Source organism: Erythrolamprus reginae, chromosome 1 (assembly GCF_031021105.1).
Source record: "Erythrolamprus reginae isolate rEryReg1 chromosome 1, rEryReg1.hap1, whole genome shotgun sequence".
NCBI lineage: Eukaryota > Metazoa > Chordata > Lepidosauria > Squamata > Dipsadidae > Erythrolamprus > Erythrolamprus reginae.
In genome coordinates this window covers 381,626,214-381,640,445 of record NC_091950.1, presented here as the reverse complement: position 1 = coordinate 381,640,445, position 14,232 = coordinate 381,626,214, and the positions used below count along the sequence as shown (strand labels likewise).

The 14,232-nt window shown below is 41.5% G+C and overlaps 1 protein-coding gene across 3 annotated transcripts in view; it reads right to left on the bottom strand.

The window, feature by feature from the left end:
* The window catches only part of EML6 (EMAP like 6), a 123,822-nt gene that overhangs the window by 68,667 nt on the left and 40,923 nt on the right, over positions 1 to 14,232 (bottom strand). For all 3 annotated transcript variants that reach the window (XM_070734772.1, XM_070734771.1, XM_070734773.1), the window contains 6 exons: positions 13,716 to 13,853; positions 12,829 to 13,085; positions 8,315 to 8,527; positions 6,099 to 6,266; positions 1,352 to 1,458; positions 936 to 1,054 (listed from right to left, as the gene is read on the bottom strand). In XM_070734772.1, coding sequence (XP_070590873.1) covers positions 936 to 1,054; positions 1,352 to 1,458; positions 6,099 to 6,266; positions 8,315 to 8,527; positions 12,829 to 13,085; positions 13,716 to 13,853 — 1,002 coding nt within the window. The remainder of the gene's footprint in view (positions 1 to 935; positions 1,055 to 1,351; positions 1,459 to 6,098; positions 6,267 to 8,314; positions 8,528 to 12,828; positions 13,086 to 13,715; positions 13,854 to 14,232) is intronic.

Genomic DNA, 14,232 nt, shown 5'->3' with positions numbered 1-14,232 from the left:
TTTTATCCACTTTAGATGTTAGATACTATCTAAAATTCTAGCTGACAGAGTGATAAATAAATCCCAGAAATAAAATAAAAGAATAAAAGTAATAAAGTAATTGTTGTCAATTACCAAAATAACAATGACTTTGTACTGAGATTAGTACCATCCTTATGCAAATGGGAAATGGGCAGACTTGGAAGGGTAGTAATATTTAAAGACTATAATGGTAAAGATGTCTAATCATTTCATTAAAATGAGGAAACAAATCTTAGTGGGATGGGGACAACATCAAATATACCTTCGTTAAAAAAAGGGAACATTCTAAGGAACTGTAGAATATTGTGTGACTACTGCTAGACAATGAACAAAGAGGATTGAGAGAAAATATATAGCTGGCTGATACCACAACAGATGAATACTATGTTAACGGATTAACTCTGTGTTACCAGATGGCAGAGAATATAAACAGAAAAAACGGTGTTCACCGGTTTATAATAATCAACAAGGTTTTATACCAGGATTAATTTATACATCTTTCTCTCAGCCCTGCATTCCCAAGCAGATACAAAACTTAGAGAAGTAACTTTATCATAGAGAATTAGGAAGCAATGTTCACAATGATGATTTGCATGTATCAGCATGCAGAAAGCTTGCCTGATTTACAGGCAAGTAGGTTCCAATCCTAGAACTCTTCCTCCTGCCTTTTTGAGTTACGGTAATCAGTTTTTGGCTGCTCTGTTTTCAGTTTTGAGTTAATCAATTTCTGGCTGCTCTGAAGCTGTCTATCATTTGATCACTAAATAGCTTTCTCCAATGTAAGAATCAAAGTGTCTCACTTTACCTGATTCAATTCTTAACTACACGCACATACTTTAAATTTAAAGGTTATTTAAGAAAGGATTTTCTGTGAGTAAACAACTGAAAGAGTTACTGTTTAAAGTGTATTATACCCATGTATAAATTGCAGCTTTAAACTGTCATCAGGGGTTCTCTCTCTCTTAAGGAAGGCCACTGAGTGGCTTTTCTCTTTACGTTGTTGTTTCAGTTGAGGTAGATCTTCTTTGTAAACCTGCAAAAAACAGAGAAGAAAAATTGTAATTATAAACCTTTAATCAAGAAATTCCAATTGCTTCTTCTTATTTGCTGGTATTAGCATAAAGTATTTGGTAATTTGAAAGATCTATGTAAATGATGGCAAACCTTTTTTTCCACTTCAATATTGAAAATACTATCTTGGCTGTTCTATCTTTCCTACAGAGGCCACTGAACGAACATGTGTTTTTTTTTCACTTATTCATTTTCAGTATGATGCAATGACATTTCAACTGTTCTTGATCTAATGATCTAATATTAAAATGTTACTCACCTGTCGAACATAATTGATTTGAGCTTCTTGCTCAATATCTGAATCCAATTCTGGCACATCTGATAAATCAGAATCTGATTCTTCACTGTATGAATCTATGCCACATTCTTTAGAAGAGATGGAATAATATTAATCAGTTAGTGATTCTTTAAAAATAATCCCCTGTGCCAGGAAAAATATGTAATCTCTCAGGCCTGCCATGATAAAAATTTGGAAAATATCTTGGACATACTGAACATTTCTGATTTGACAGTAAAAAATATAGAAAAATATAGAACTACCTAAGATAGAAATGAAAACAAAGCACAACATTAAATAAGCAGATACTCTTTTCAGTGATCCTTTCCTTAAATTTCAAAGTTGAGAACTGGGGCCCGTACTTGTCCACCTGTCTGGGAAGAGTTTGATCTGGTGACATCTGATGAAGTGGACAAGGCCATTGGAACTGTGAGTTCTGCTACCTGCTTCCTGGATCCGTGTCCCTCTTGGCTGGTTTCGGCTAGCAAGGTGGTGACACGGAGCTGGGTCCAGGAGATTGTCAACGCTTCTTTGGGGAGGGGGTCCTTTCCAGCTCCTTACAAGGAGGCACTTGTGTGCCCCCTTCTCAAGAAGCCTTCCCTGGACCCAGCCATTCTTAACAACTATCGTCCAGTCTCCAACCTTCCCTTTATGGGGAAAGTTGTTGAGAAGGTGGTGGCACTCCAACTCCAACGGTGCTTGGAAGAAGCCGATTATCTAGGCCCTCAACAGTCAGGATTCAGGCCCAGCTACAGCACGGAAACTGCTTTGGTTGCGTTGATGGATGATCTCTGGCGGGCCCGGGACAGGGGTTTATCCTCTGTCCTGGTGCTTCTCGACCTCTCAACGGCTTTCGATATCATCGACCATGGTATCCTTCTGCATCGGATGGAGGGGTTGGGAGTGGGAGGCACTGTTCTTCAGTGGTTCTCCTCCTACCTCTCCAGTCGGTCGCAGTCGGTGTTAGTGGGGGGGGTCAGAAGTTGACCTCTAGGTTGCTCCCTTGTGGGGTGCCTCAAGGGTCGGTCCTCTCCCCCCTGCTATTTAATATCTACATGAAACCGCTGGGTGAGATCATCCAAGGGCATGGGGTGAGGTATCATCAGTACGCAGATGATACCCAGATTTACATCTCCACCCCATGTCCAGTCAGCGAAGCAGTGGAAGTGATGTGCCGGTGCCTGGAGTCTGTTGGGGTCTGGATGAGTGTCAACAGATTCAAACTCAACACTGATAAGATGGAATGACTGTGGGTTTTGCCTCCCAAGGACAATTCCATCTGTCCGTCCATCACCCTGGGGGAGGGGAATCACTGACCCCCTCAGAGAGGGTCCGCAACTTAGGCGTCCTCCTCGATCCACAGCTCACATTAGAGAAACATCTTTCAGCTGTGGCGAGGGGGGCGTTTGCCCAGGTTCACCTGGTGCACCAGTTGCGGCCCTATTTGGACCGGAAGTCACTGCTCACAGTCACTCATGCCCTCATCACCTCGAGGCTCGACTACTGTAACGCTCTCTACATGGGGTTACCTTTGAAAACTGTTCAGAAACTTCAGATCGTGCAGAATGCAGCTGCGAGAGCAATCATGGGCTTCCCCAAGTATGCCCATGTTACACCAACACTCCGCAGTCTGCATTGGTTGCTGATCAGTTTCCGGTCACAATTCAAAGTGTTGCTCATGACCTATAAAGCCCTTCATGGCATCGGGCCAGAATATCTCTGAGACCGCCTTCTGCCGCACGAATCCCAGCAACCGGTTAGGTCCCACAGAGTTGGCCTTCTCCAGGTCTGGCAGGACCCAGGGGAAGAGCCTTCTCTGTGGTGGCCCCGACCCTCTGGAACGAACTCTCCTTGCCTTTCGTAAACTTCTTAAAACCCACCTCTGCCGCTAGGCATGAGGGAACTGAGACATTTCCCCTGGGCCTATGCAGTTTATGCATGGTATGTTTGTGTGTATGTTTCTTTTTAAATAAGGGGTTTTTAATGACTTTTAATTATTAGATTTGTTATACATTGTACTATTATTGTTGTTAGCCGCCCCGAGTCTACGGAGAGGGGTGGCATACAAATCTAATTAATAATAATAATAATAATAATAATAATAATAATAATAATAATAAAACAAAACAACACTTTATGATTTTGCGATTCTCTGACATTGAGAATTTCTGCCGCTTTTTGATTTGTAAGCTTTGTTTGTTTTGTTCCTGTAGCTCATTTGTCGATGGCTGCCCAGGTTCCACAGCAGCTACCGCGGTCCTTTTTATCCTGGGTGATGACTGAGCCAGTATGGACTTCTTTTTGTTTTGTCTTTCCGTTAGTTTAAATGGGTTTGGTACGTTTAGTCTGGCTCCTCTGCTTTGACCACTCCGGCAAGGTTAGACCTACCAGTAGTTTACACTACCACCGGCACAGCTCTACTACCACGACAAGGCGTACCCATCAGTGGGGCGTACCCATCAGTGGGGAAAAGGCGATGAAATATTGGAAGACTGAGTTTTTTGTTGGGAATGAAAGCTATGGACTGATCAACATCAGAAGGGGCATCTTCCAGGGGGATTCTTTGTCCCCATTGCTATTCATCATCGCTATAATCCCGCTGTCACTCATCCTACAGAAAACAAACCTAGGCTACCAAACTGCTAGGAATTCACCAAAAATTTCACACCTGCTGTATATGGATGATCTGAAGTTGTACGGAAAATCAGAAACTGAGATACAGTCACTAACCAACACTGTGCGAATCTTCAGCAATGACATCAGCATGGAGTTTGGCCTGGATAAATATGCCACAGCGGCACTGAAAAAGGGGAAAATCACTGAAAGTGAGGGCATTGAAATGCCAAATGGTCAAACCATCAAGTACCACCAACCAGAAGCGTACAGATACTTGGGCATCATGCAACTGGATAATATCAAGCATGGCCATGTGAAAACTGTGATAAGCAAAGAGTACATCCAGAGGACCAGAAAAATTTTGAAGAGCAAACTGAATGGTGGCAACACTATCAAGGCTATAAATGCTTGGGCCATGCCTGTCATTAGATACACAGCTGGCATAGTGAACTGGACTCATGCAGAGCTGGACAACTTGGACAGGAAAACCAGAAAATTAATGACACTCCATCATGCACTACACCCCCGTAGTGATGTTGACAGGCTGTATTTACCAAGGAAAATAGGCGGCAGAGAACTTTTGTAAGTGAAGCAGACAGTGGAAGAAGAGAAGCATGCATCAGCTGACTATGTGAAGGAGAGCAAAGAGTCAGCGTTGATGGAGGTCAACAATAGGAAGCTTCTCAAGGTGAAGCAAACTAAGGACCAGTATAGAAAAACTGTAACCCAATGTCGTATGGACAGTTGGCGGAACAAAGCATTGCATGGCCAGTTCTTGGAGAAGATTGAAGGCAAAGTGAATAAAGAAAAGACCTGGTCATGGCTTACAAGTGGAACACTCAAAAAGGAGACAGAAGGACTGATACTGGCGGCACAAGAGCAGGCAATTAGAACAAATGCTGTCAAAGCCAGAATTGAAAAATCAACAGACGATCCAAAGTGCAGACTCTGTAAAGAAATAGATGAAACAATCGATCACATACTCAGCTGCTGCAAAAAGATCGCACAGACTGACTACAAGCATAGACATGATGCTGTGGCACAGATGATCCACTGGAACTTGTGCCGGAACTACCATTTGCCAGTGGCAAAGAACTGGTAGGATCATAAGCCCAAAAAAGTGGACGAAAATGAGCAAGCAAAACTACTGTGGGACTTCCGACTTCAGACTGACAAAATTCTGAAGCATAACACACCAGACATCCTGATTGTGGGGAAAAAGAAAGTATGGATCATCCACATCACAATCCCAGGAGACAGCAGAATTGAGGAGAAGCAGCTAGAGAAATTAGTGAAATACGAAGATCTAAAAATCGAGCTGCAACGACTCTGGCATAAACCAGTGAAAGTGGTCCCAGTGGTACTTGGCACGCTGGGCGCAGTGCCAAAGGATCTCAGCGGACATTTGAAAACCATCGGAATTGACAAAATCTCTATCTGTCAATTGCAAAAGGCCGCTTTACTGGGATCGGCAAACATAATTTGCCGCTACATCACTCAGTCTTAGGTGCTTGGGAACCGCCCGACTGGTGATGAAATACGAAATCCAGCATAGTGATCTCGTTTGCTGTGTTGTATTGACATATTGACATAATAATAATAATAATAATAATAATGGAAATGTATGTGTTAGATTTTAGTACAGGTTGTCCTCGACTTACAATTCATTTAGTGATCGTTTAAACTTAAAACAGCATTGAGAAAGTGACGTTTATCATATTTATGACCATTGCAGCACACCCATGGTCCAGTGATCAAAATTCAGACAGTTGGCAACTGATTCATATTTATGACAGTTGCTGTGCCCCTTCATCATGCAATCACTTTATGTGACTTTCTGTCAAGCAAAGTCAATGGGGGAGCCAGATTCCCTTAACAATCATGCTACTAACGTAACAACTGCAGAGACTCACTTAGCAATTGTAACAAGAAAGGTTGTAAAGTGGGGAAAACACACTTAACAACTGTCTCATTTAGCGATAGTAATTGCATATTCAACTATGTCCGTAAATTAAGGACTACCTGTATTCTGGAAGGTTAATGATTAAAAATGTCCATTTAATTCATTAGGACCTTTTTGTTCAATTGTATTTCAACCTTCTGAAAGACTTACCTATACGAGCTATTTCAATGATTCCAGTTGTTACACCTTCTGGAATAAATCGCCATTGAAAAACAGAATGATCTGCACCTCCCGTACTGATTACCCATTGGAAATCATGTGACCAGCGGACATTTGTGACATGAGCAGAATGGCCAACGTATTTTCTGAATTTTGCACCTAAAATTAAAAAATTAAAAAATGGAACCAAAAACTGACTAAGAAGTCACCATAAAGAAGCAAGTCACATACATAGAGGTGCATGAAAATTATTGCAAATTTTATAAAATCACTTTTTGCAAATTGAGGAGGGGCGTGGCCAATGCTGCAGTGCTACAGAGTTCCTCACACTCCGCTGGGGAACCCCGATATACACACTCCCCTATCCCCCCAGGAGGCTCTCTGTAAGCTAAAAATTTATTTATTTATTTATTTATTTATTTATTTATTTATTTATTTATTCATTTGTCCAATACACAAATACATAGGAAGAATAATAGACATGTAGTTATATATATAAGTGTAAAAGTGAACTTAGATGAGAGGATATATGAAAGGAAGAGAATATATATGATAGGTGAAAGAAAGGAAAGACAATTGGACAGAGGACGAAAGGCACATCAGTGCACTTATGTACGCCCCTCCCAGAACCTCTTTGTGAGCCAAAAATCAGCTGCCCGGCACACACATGCATATTGGAGCTAAACTAGGGCAATGGATCGCGTAGAAACATAGAAACATAGAAGACTGACGGCAGAAAAAGACCTCATGGTCCATCTAGTCTGCCCTTATACTATTTCCTGTATTTTATCTTACAATGGATATATGTTTATCCCAGGTTTAAATTCAGTTACTGTGGATTTACCAACCACGTCTGCTGGAAGTTTGTTCCAAGGATCTACTACTCTTTCAGTGAAATAATATTTCCTCACGTTGCTTTTGATCTTTCCCCCAACTAACTTCAGATTGTGTCCCCTTGTTCTTGTGTTCACTTTCCTATTAAAAACACTTCCCTCCTGAACCTTATTTAACCCTTTAACATATTTAAATGTTTCTATCATGTCCCCCCTTTTCCTTCTGTCCTCCAGATTGAGTTCATTAAGTCTTTCCTGATACGTTTTATGCTTAAGACTTTCCACCATTCTTGTAGCCCGTCTTTGGACCCGTTCAATTTTGTCAGTATCTTTTTGTAGGTGAGGTCTCCAGAACTGAACACAGTATTCCAAATGTGGTCTCACCAGCGCTCTATATAAGGGGGTCACAATCTCCCTCTTCCTGCTTGTTATACCTCTAGCTATGCAGCCAAGCATCCTACTTGCTTTTCCTACCGCCTGACCACACTGCTCACCCATTTTGAGACTGTCAGAAATCACTACCCCTAAATCCTTCTCTTCTGAAGTTTTTGCTAACACAGAACTGCCAATGCAATACTCAGATTGAGGATTCCTTTTCCCCAAGTGCATTATTTTACATTTGGAAACATTAAACTGCAGTTTCCATTGCTTTGACCATTTATCTAGTAAAGCTAAATCATTTACCATATTACAGACCCCTCCAGGAATATCAACCCTATTGCACACTTTAGAGTCATCGGCAAATAGTCAAACCTTCCCTACCATGCCAGCAGATATGGCTCTGTGTGCCATCTGTGGCACCCGTGCCATAGGTTCACCATCACTGCACTAAGGCATGTGGTGAATTAACCCAATGCCTAAAAAGGCAAACGTATGGTATTTCCCCCCAAAAGTCTCTCATAATTACCATTTTCATAGAACTATTGTATATAACCAATAAAAACCAGTCAACATCTTTATCATTCAAATAATGGGTCATCTGTGCAAATTATTTAATTTGACTTTTGATACTTATTATACTTGCTTCGTTTATGACTGAATATCCTATTTCATAGATAGCATTAATTTAGTTACCTAAATTTTTAGCTTGCATTTTTTTCTAGTTCCCCACTTTTTCATTTTTCTAGAATGTGCTTATAAATATTTACTAATCGTTTTAAAATGAAAAAGAAAGATCGGTCCATTTGTCTGGTAATTTTCTGCCCGCACTTCTAATATTAGAGATTGAGCATTTTTATTTATCTCATCTTCATTATTTTCATAAATAATTTAAATAAATTAAAGGAATACATCTCAGCCACTGAAAAAACATCAAATAATCCATAATACAAATAAAGCAAGACATTATATATGCACAGCACAATGTTTTCTTACCTTTTTTAAGACATGGAAATCTGAATAATTTAACTAATCCAAAATCATCTCCAGTCACTAAAACTGAATTATTATAATTCCCATCTACAGAGTTAATATCTGTAACATCACTGTACTTTGGCCAGATTCCATTCACTTCTGATCCTATCACGCAGGTCCATGAAGCCCAACAAATTCCTTTGATCTCATCTTTGTTTGCCAAATGTTTTCCAGCTGAAATAAATTTAAATTAATTAATATTGTTTGGGGAGCAGCTGAACACAAAATTTTATACTTTTCCAACTTCTTACCAGAAATTATTTTTTCTCTTGGGCATTTTGGCATTGCTGACAACTTATCTTTAAATGCACCACAAATCCACAGAAATTTTTTGAACTTATTGCTGATCCCTTTCACATGTGATTGTGAAAACTACAAATAAAGATGATGCCTGACTTCCCTCTAAGATAATCAGTGGCAAAGTTAACAAATTCTATATTGCAGTGTTTCCCAACCTTTTTTGAGCCGCGGCACATTATTCATGTTTTCAAAATTCTGGGGAACACTGAAGGGGGGGCGGGGGGGCTAAAGAAAAGTTTGGACAAAAAAAATATCTCTTCCTCTATTTCACTCTATTTCTCCCTCCCTCTTTCTCTCTCTTCCTTCCTTCCCTTCTTTCTCTCCATCCCTCTTTCTTTCTTTCTTCCTCTCTTTTTTGCTCTCTTTCTCTCTCCCTCCTTCCCTCCCTCTATGTCTTTCCCTCTCCCTCCTTCCCCCCTTTCTTTCTCTCTCTCTCTTGCTTTCTTTCCCTCTCTTTCTCTTGCTTTCTTTCTCTCATTCTCTCTCCCCTCCTTTTTCTCTCTCTCTCTTTCTCTCTCGTTCACCACGCCAGCAACAGAGAGAAAAAGAAAGAGCGAGAGGGAGCCGGAGAGAGAGTGGAGTGCGCAGGAGCCATCAGCCTCCTCGCCCTCCCAGACGTCCCCAGCGCCCGGCCTCGCGCCGCCTCCCGTTAGCCCGGCCGAAAGCCACATAGTCCCGGACTCCCGGATTGCTCGCTTCTCCAGCCAGCGCGGCGCTTTCCTGGGCAGATGGCTTTGCTGACCGGAGAAACGAGCGATCCGGGAGTCCGGGACTGTGTGGCTTTGCGCCATGAAGAGAAAATGGCAGCAGGGAAAAGTCGGCCGTTTTCTCTTCATGGCGCGAAGCCACACAGTCCCGGACTCCCGGATTCCTCGCCCCAAGGCAGGAGGCGGTGGCGGAGAAGAGTGGGCGGATTGGGCGGGCAATGGGGCAGGACGGAGAAGCCAGGGGCGTGTTTGGCCGGAGGCACCGTGGGGAGGCAGGGGCAGGGAGGTGCGGCAGTAGGAGTAAAGGGAACCGCGGCTGCCCCTGCCTCCCCACGGTGCCTCCGGCCAAACGTGCCCCTGGCTTCTCCGTCCTGCCCCATTGCCCGCCCGATCCGCCCACTCTTCTCCGCCATCGCCTCCTGCCTTGGGGCGAGGAATCCGGGAGTCCGGGACTGTGTGGCTTTGCGCCATGAAGAGAAAACGGCAGCAGGGAAAAGTCGGCCGTTTTCTCTTCATGGCGCAAAGCCACACAGTCCCGGACTCTCGGATTCCTCGCCCCAAGGCAGGAGGCGGTGGCGGAGAAGAGTGGGCGGATCGGGCGGGCAATGGGTCAGGACAGAGAAGCCAGGGGCGTGTTTGGCCGGAGGCACCGTGGGGAGCAGGGGCAGGGTGGTACGGCAGTAGGAGTAAAGGGAGCCGCGGCTGCCCCTGCCTCCCCACGGTGCCTCCGGCCAAACGCGCCCCTGGCTTCTCCGCCCTGCCTCATTGCCCGCCCGATCCACCCACTCTCCTCCGCCGCCTCTCGCAGCGGCACACCTGACGGTGTCTCGCGGCACACCAGTGTGCCGCGGCACACCGGTTGGGAAATGCTGCTATATTGGACAATGAAAAAATAAAAGGTTGAGACTGAGTAAGTATTGAGAAAAATGAATAGAACAGAATAAAACTGTGATGGCATGCATGACACAAATCGCACACGGAGCCATATTGTTGGGCATGTGAGCTCAGGTCTGGTGCACATGTACGTGCCAGCTAGCTGATTTTTGGGCCTTCTGGGTGCATTGGGAGTCATGAAACAGCCTATTTTCAGCCTCTGGAGAAGGTGGAAAAGGCTTCAGAACCTTTCTAGGAGCCTGGGGAAGGCAAAAGCGGCCTTACACACACACCCTCGGAGGCCTTGCAGAGGCCAGAAATGGCCTGTTTCCAAACTTGTAACAGGACATTTCTGACCTCCGGAGGACCTCCAGGGGTTGTGAGTGGAGAAGGCTGTTTTCACCCTCCTCAGACTCCTACAAAGGCTCTGGAGCTTGGAGAGAGATAAAAAATAGGCCTTCCAGTTCAACCAGAAATTGGCAAATGGGCAATTTTCTGATTCCAGAGGGCCTCCTGTGGTGGGGGGGGGGCATTTTCGCCCTCCCCAGGCTCCTAGAAAGGCTCTGAAGCATGGCGACAATGAAAAACAGGCGTGCCATTGAGTGCCAGGAGTGTGGGTGGGTCACATGCATATATGTGAGGGGCACATGGAAATAGGAGTGCACCCCCCAGGCTCCCTTTTGGCACACAAACCAAAAAAGGTTCGCCATCACTGGAATAGAATAACAGAGTTGGAAAGGATCTTGGAGGTAGTCCAAACCCCTGCTCAAGGAGGAAGCCCTGTACCATTTCACAGAAGGGGTTATCCAATCTCTTCTTTTTAAAAAAAATATGTATCAAGAAGTCTGTCTAGCTACAGTGAATTGGATCAATTCACATAGAAATGACCCTCTGCGCATGACCAGAAAACTTTGCACATGCCGGGTGGTGGTGGTTGTAAGCCGCAGTGACCGGAGGATTGATTCAGGAGTGACCGCCAGTCATCGCTGCTGGTTTGGTGAGTGGCGGTAAATTTCCTCCACCAGTTCTTAAGAACTGGTCCGACCCAGCAGCAACCCACCACTTCCCCTCACTAAGCTCATGAATCATTGCTGCTGCACAAATTGCATTACTTATTGGTTGGCTTCTGGCTGCAATTCAAGATGATGATCCAAACTTATATTGTCCTTAATGGCATAGAGCCTAGTTATTTGAAGAATTGTCTGCCTCCCATTATTCCTCAGGCCAAGTTAGTGTACTCTGTGTTGTCCCTTTTACAAAAATTGTCATCTTGTGCAAGTGAGGAAATGTGCCTCCTCTGTTATGGCCTTTTTTCTCTAACACAACATCCATGTATACTTGTATAACTCCATTAAATAAAATGCAATTCAGATGAGGCAATTATATTTATGTTAATTTTATCATAATTTTATGATATACTAATCTCTCTTACTGGTATAATGAAATATTAAGGAAAATGAGAGAAATTGTCATTTGCCAAATGATATCATTGCACAACTGATAAATTGTGCTTAAAAATGAGGTTTCATTGTACTGTATTATTTGCATAAAAATGTAATACAGTAGTCCCTCACCTATCGCTGGTGTTACGTTCCAGACCTGGCCGCGATAGGTGAAATCCGCGATGTGGAATTTATCGACTGATAGTACTTATTTAAGTATTTATATTGTAATTGTTTGGTAAGTTTTCATTGTTTTAAGTGTTTATAAACCCTTCCCACACAGTATTTATTTTAGATACAGTATTTAAATACAGTATTTACAATTTTAGATATATATATATATTTTAAAAACCTGCCGATCGAGTTCGGCGGGCTGTTTAAATCTGCCGATCGACTTCCTCAGAAACCCGCGATGAAGTGAAGCCGCAGTAGGTGAAGCGCGGTATAGCGAGGGACTACTGTACTGTAATACTATTACTTGATATTGTTATTCTAAATTCTGATAAATTCTAATATTAGCTAATTCAGTTTTCATAGTTAATTCTATTTTCTATTGTCATGCCCATCAGTTCCAATACTGCGGAGAGGGGCAGCATACAAATCTAATTAATAATAATAATAATAACAACAATAATTTCAAAAAGAAGCAATTCAGTAATTATTTCTACCTTTAGTAATAATACTATATTTATTTACATCAATATACAATAATGTAAACTTTAGCATAAACTTAAACATAAAATTTTAAAATTAAAAATTTTAATTTAAACATTATAACATACAATTTTAAAATTAAGAAAATTCATATAGTGGTGAAACAGGTGATTTTTAGCTAATCTATTTTGGCTAATTTTTGTATTTACTTCACACACACAAACACACCTGTTCATCTACAGAGGTTAAAGGGATATATATATTCCTCCTTGGTAGATCATAGATGACAGATAGATAGATGACAGACAGACAGACAGACAGACAGACAGACAGACAGACAGATATAGCAATAGTGATAGAGAAGAGAGAGAGATAGTTTAGTAAGGAAAAGAGCTTATTTCAAGTAATCACACAGTCTTAACTCTGGAGTATATTGATTAAACATTTTAGGTGCTGCTCATTAAAATGAAATGCATGTAATGAAGAAATATTTACTTACATGGCATTCTGTAGAAGAAGCACGCTCCTGCACCATCATTTGTTTGCAAAAATTTACTATCCAGAGACCAGTCAATATGAGTGATAAAACTAGACGACTTGCTGCATTCACCAGTTTTCTTATACCGCTGAGCAACTGCATAGATATCTACCTGACCATCATTAGAACCCGCTGCAAGATAGCAGCCATCTGGTGAAAACTTCATTTCATGAATTACTTCTTTCCGATCTTTGATATGAACAACTTCTGTCATATCTCTGCAAAAAGTGTTGAAAACATTTTTAGCAGTGGTGTGCAAATGAAAAATGATAAGATGGTGATAGACAGTCTTACTATCTGCACAGATTCTATGCACAAACCTGTTCTTAAAAGGCAATCCAATACATATTTGTTAAGAGGACCTAGTAACCTGAACAGAATTTGTCCTTCAAAAGTAGTATATAGAATAATAGCTTTGTTGCAGTATACTATCCGGTGCTAACAAATCGGATCTGTTTAGAAAACTATGATTTAATAAACCAGAATTACAGCATCTAAGCTAGGGATGTAAAAAGATATATAAAGATATGTAGATTAGGTCTACTCATCATGGTAGCTTGGTTTTGTTCTAATTTAAAATTAAGTTATAATTTAGAAAAATTACATTGGCTTACCATATACTTTAAGTGATGAATACTGGTATACAGATCACAATTACTGGCTTTATATATTGTGCTTGATCCATGTAATTTTTTTCAGAAAACGTATCCTCAAGCTTTCAAAACAGGTTATATCAGACTATTGTGTCTTATTCAGGCCAACAATGTAGAAAACAATTCTCAAAAATTGCATTAATATATTTCAGATTTCGTTGGAATTATTTTTTAAAAAGCAGGAGTCAAACCTACCTTACTCTCAGAACAATAAAAGAGCCATCTTTCATTCCAAGAGCCAGCTGAGATCCATCGGGGCTGAAAGATACACTCCGCACAGCTTCTTCCATATTGCATCGGGCAATCAAAGCGTGATCAGCAAGGCTCCATAAGCTTCATAAGAAAAGAAAGGTGAAAGAAGTCTGTTAATCACCAGAATGTATTGCTTTTTTGGCTAGAGACACTCCAGACTTTATGTGCATCTCTCCCATTCTATTTTCTGCTTATCTGGTTCACAGTACAGATTAAAATAAAAAGGGATTGGGTAGTTTGTAGTTCAACATGAAAATGAACTGAGAAATCATCTCATCGCCTTGTGATTCTATTCGCCATGATTTTTTATTAATAACTGGAATGAAGAGATACAGGGAATGTTTATCAGATTTAAAAATAACATTAAACTGGTATCTTAAATATTAATCGTATTAATATTAATCACATAATTACTGTATTTGTATTTATTTGTTGATTTATATCCCACCTTTGTTCAGGA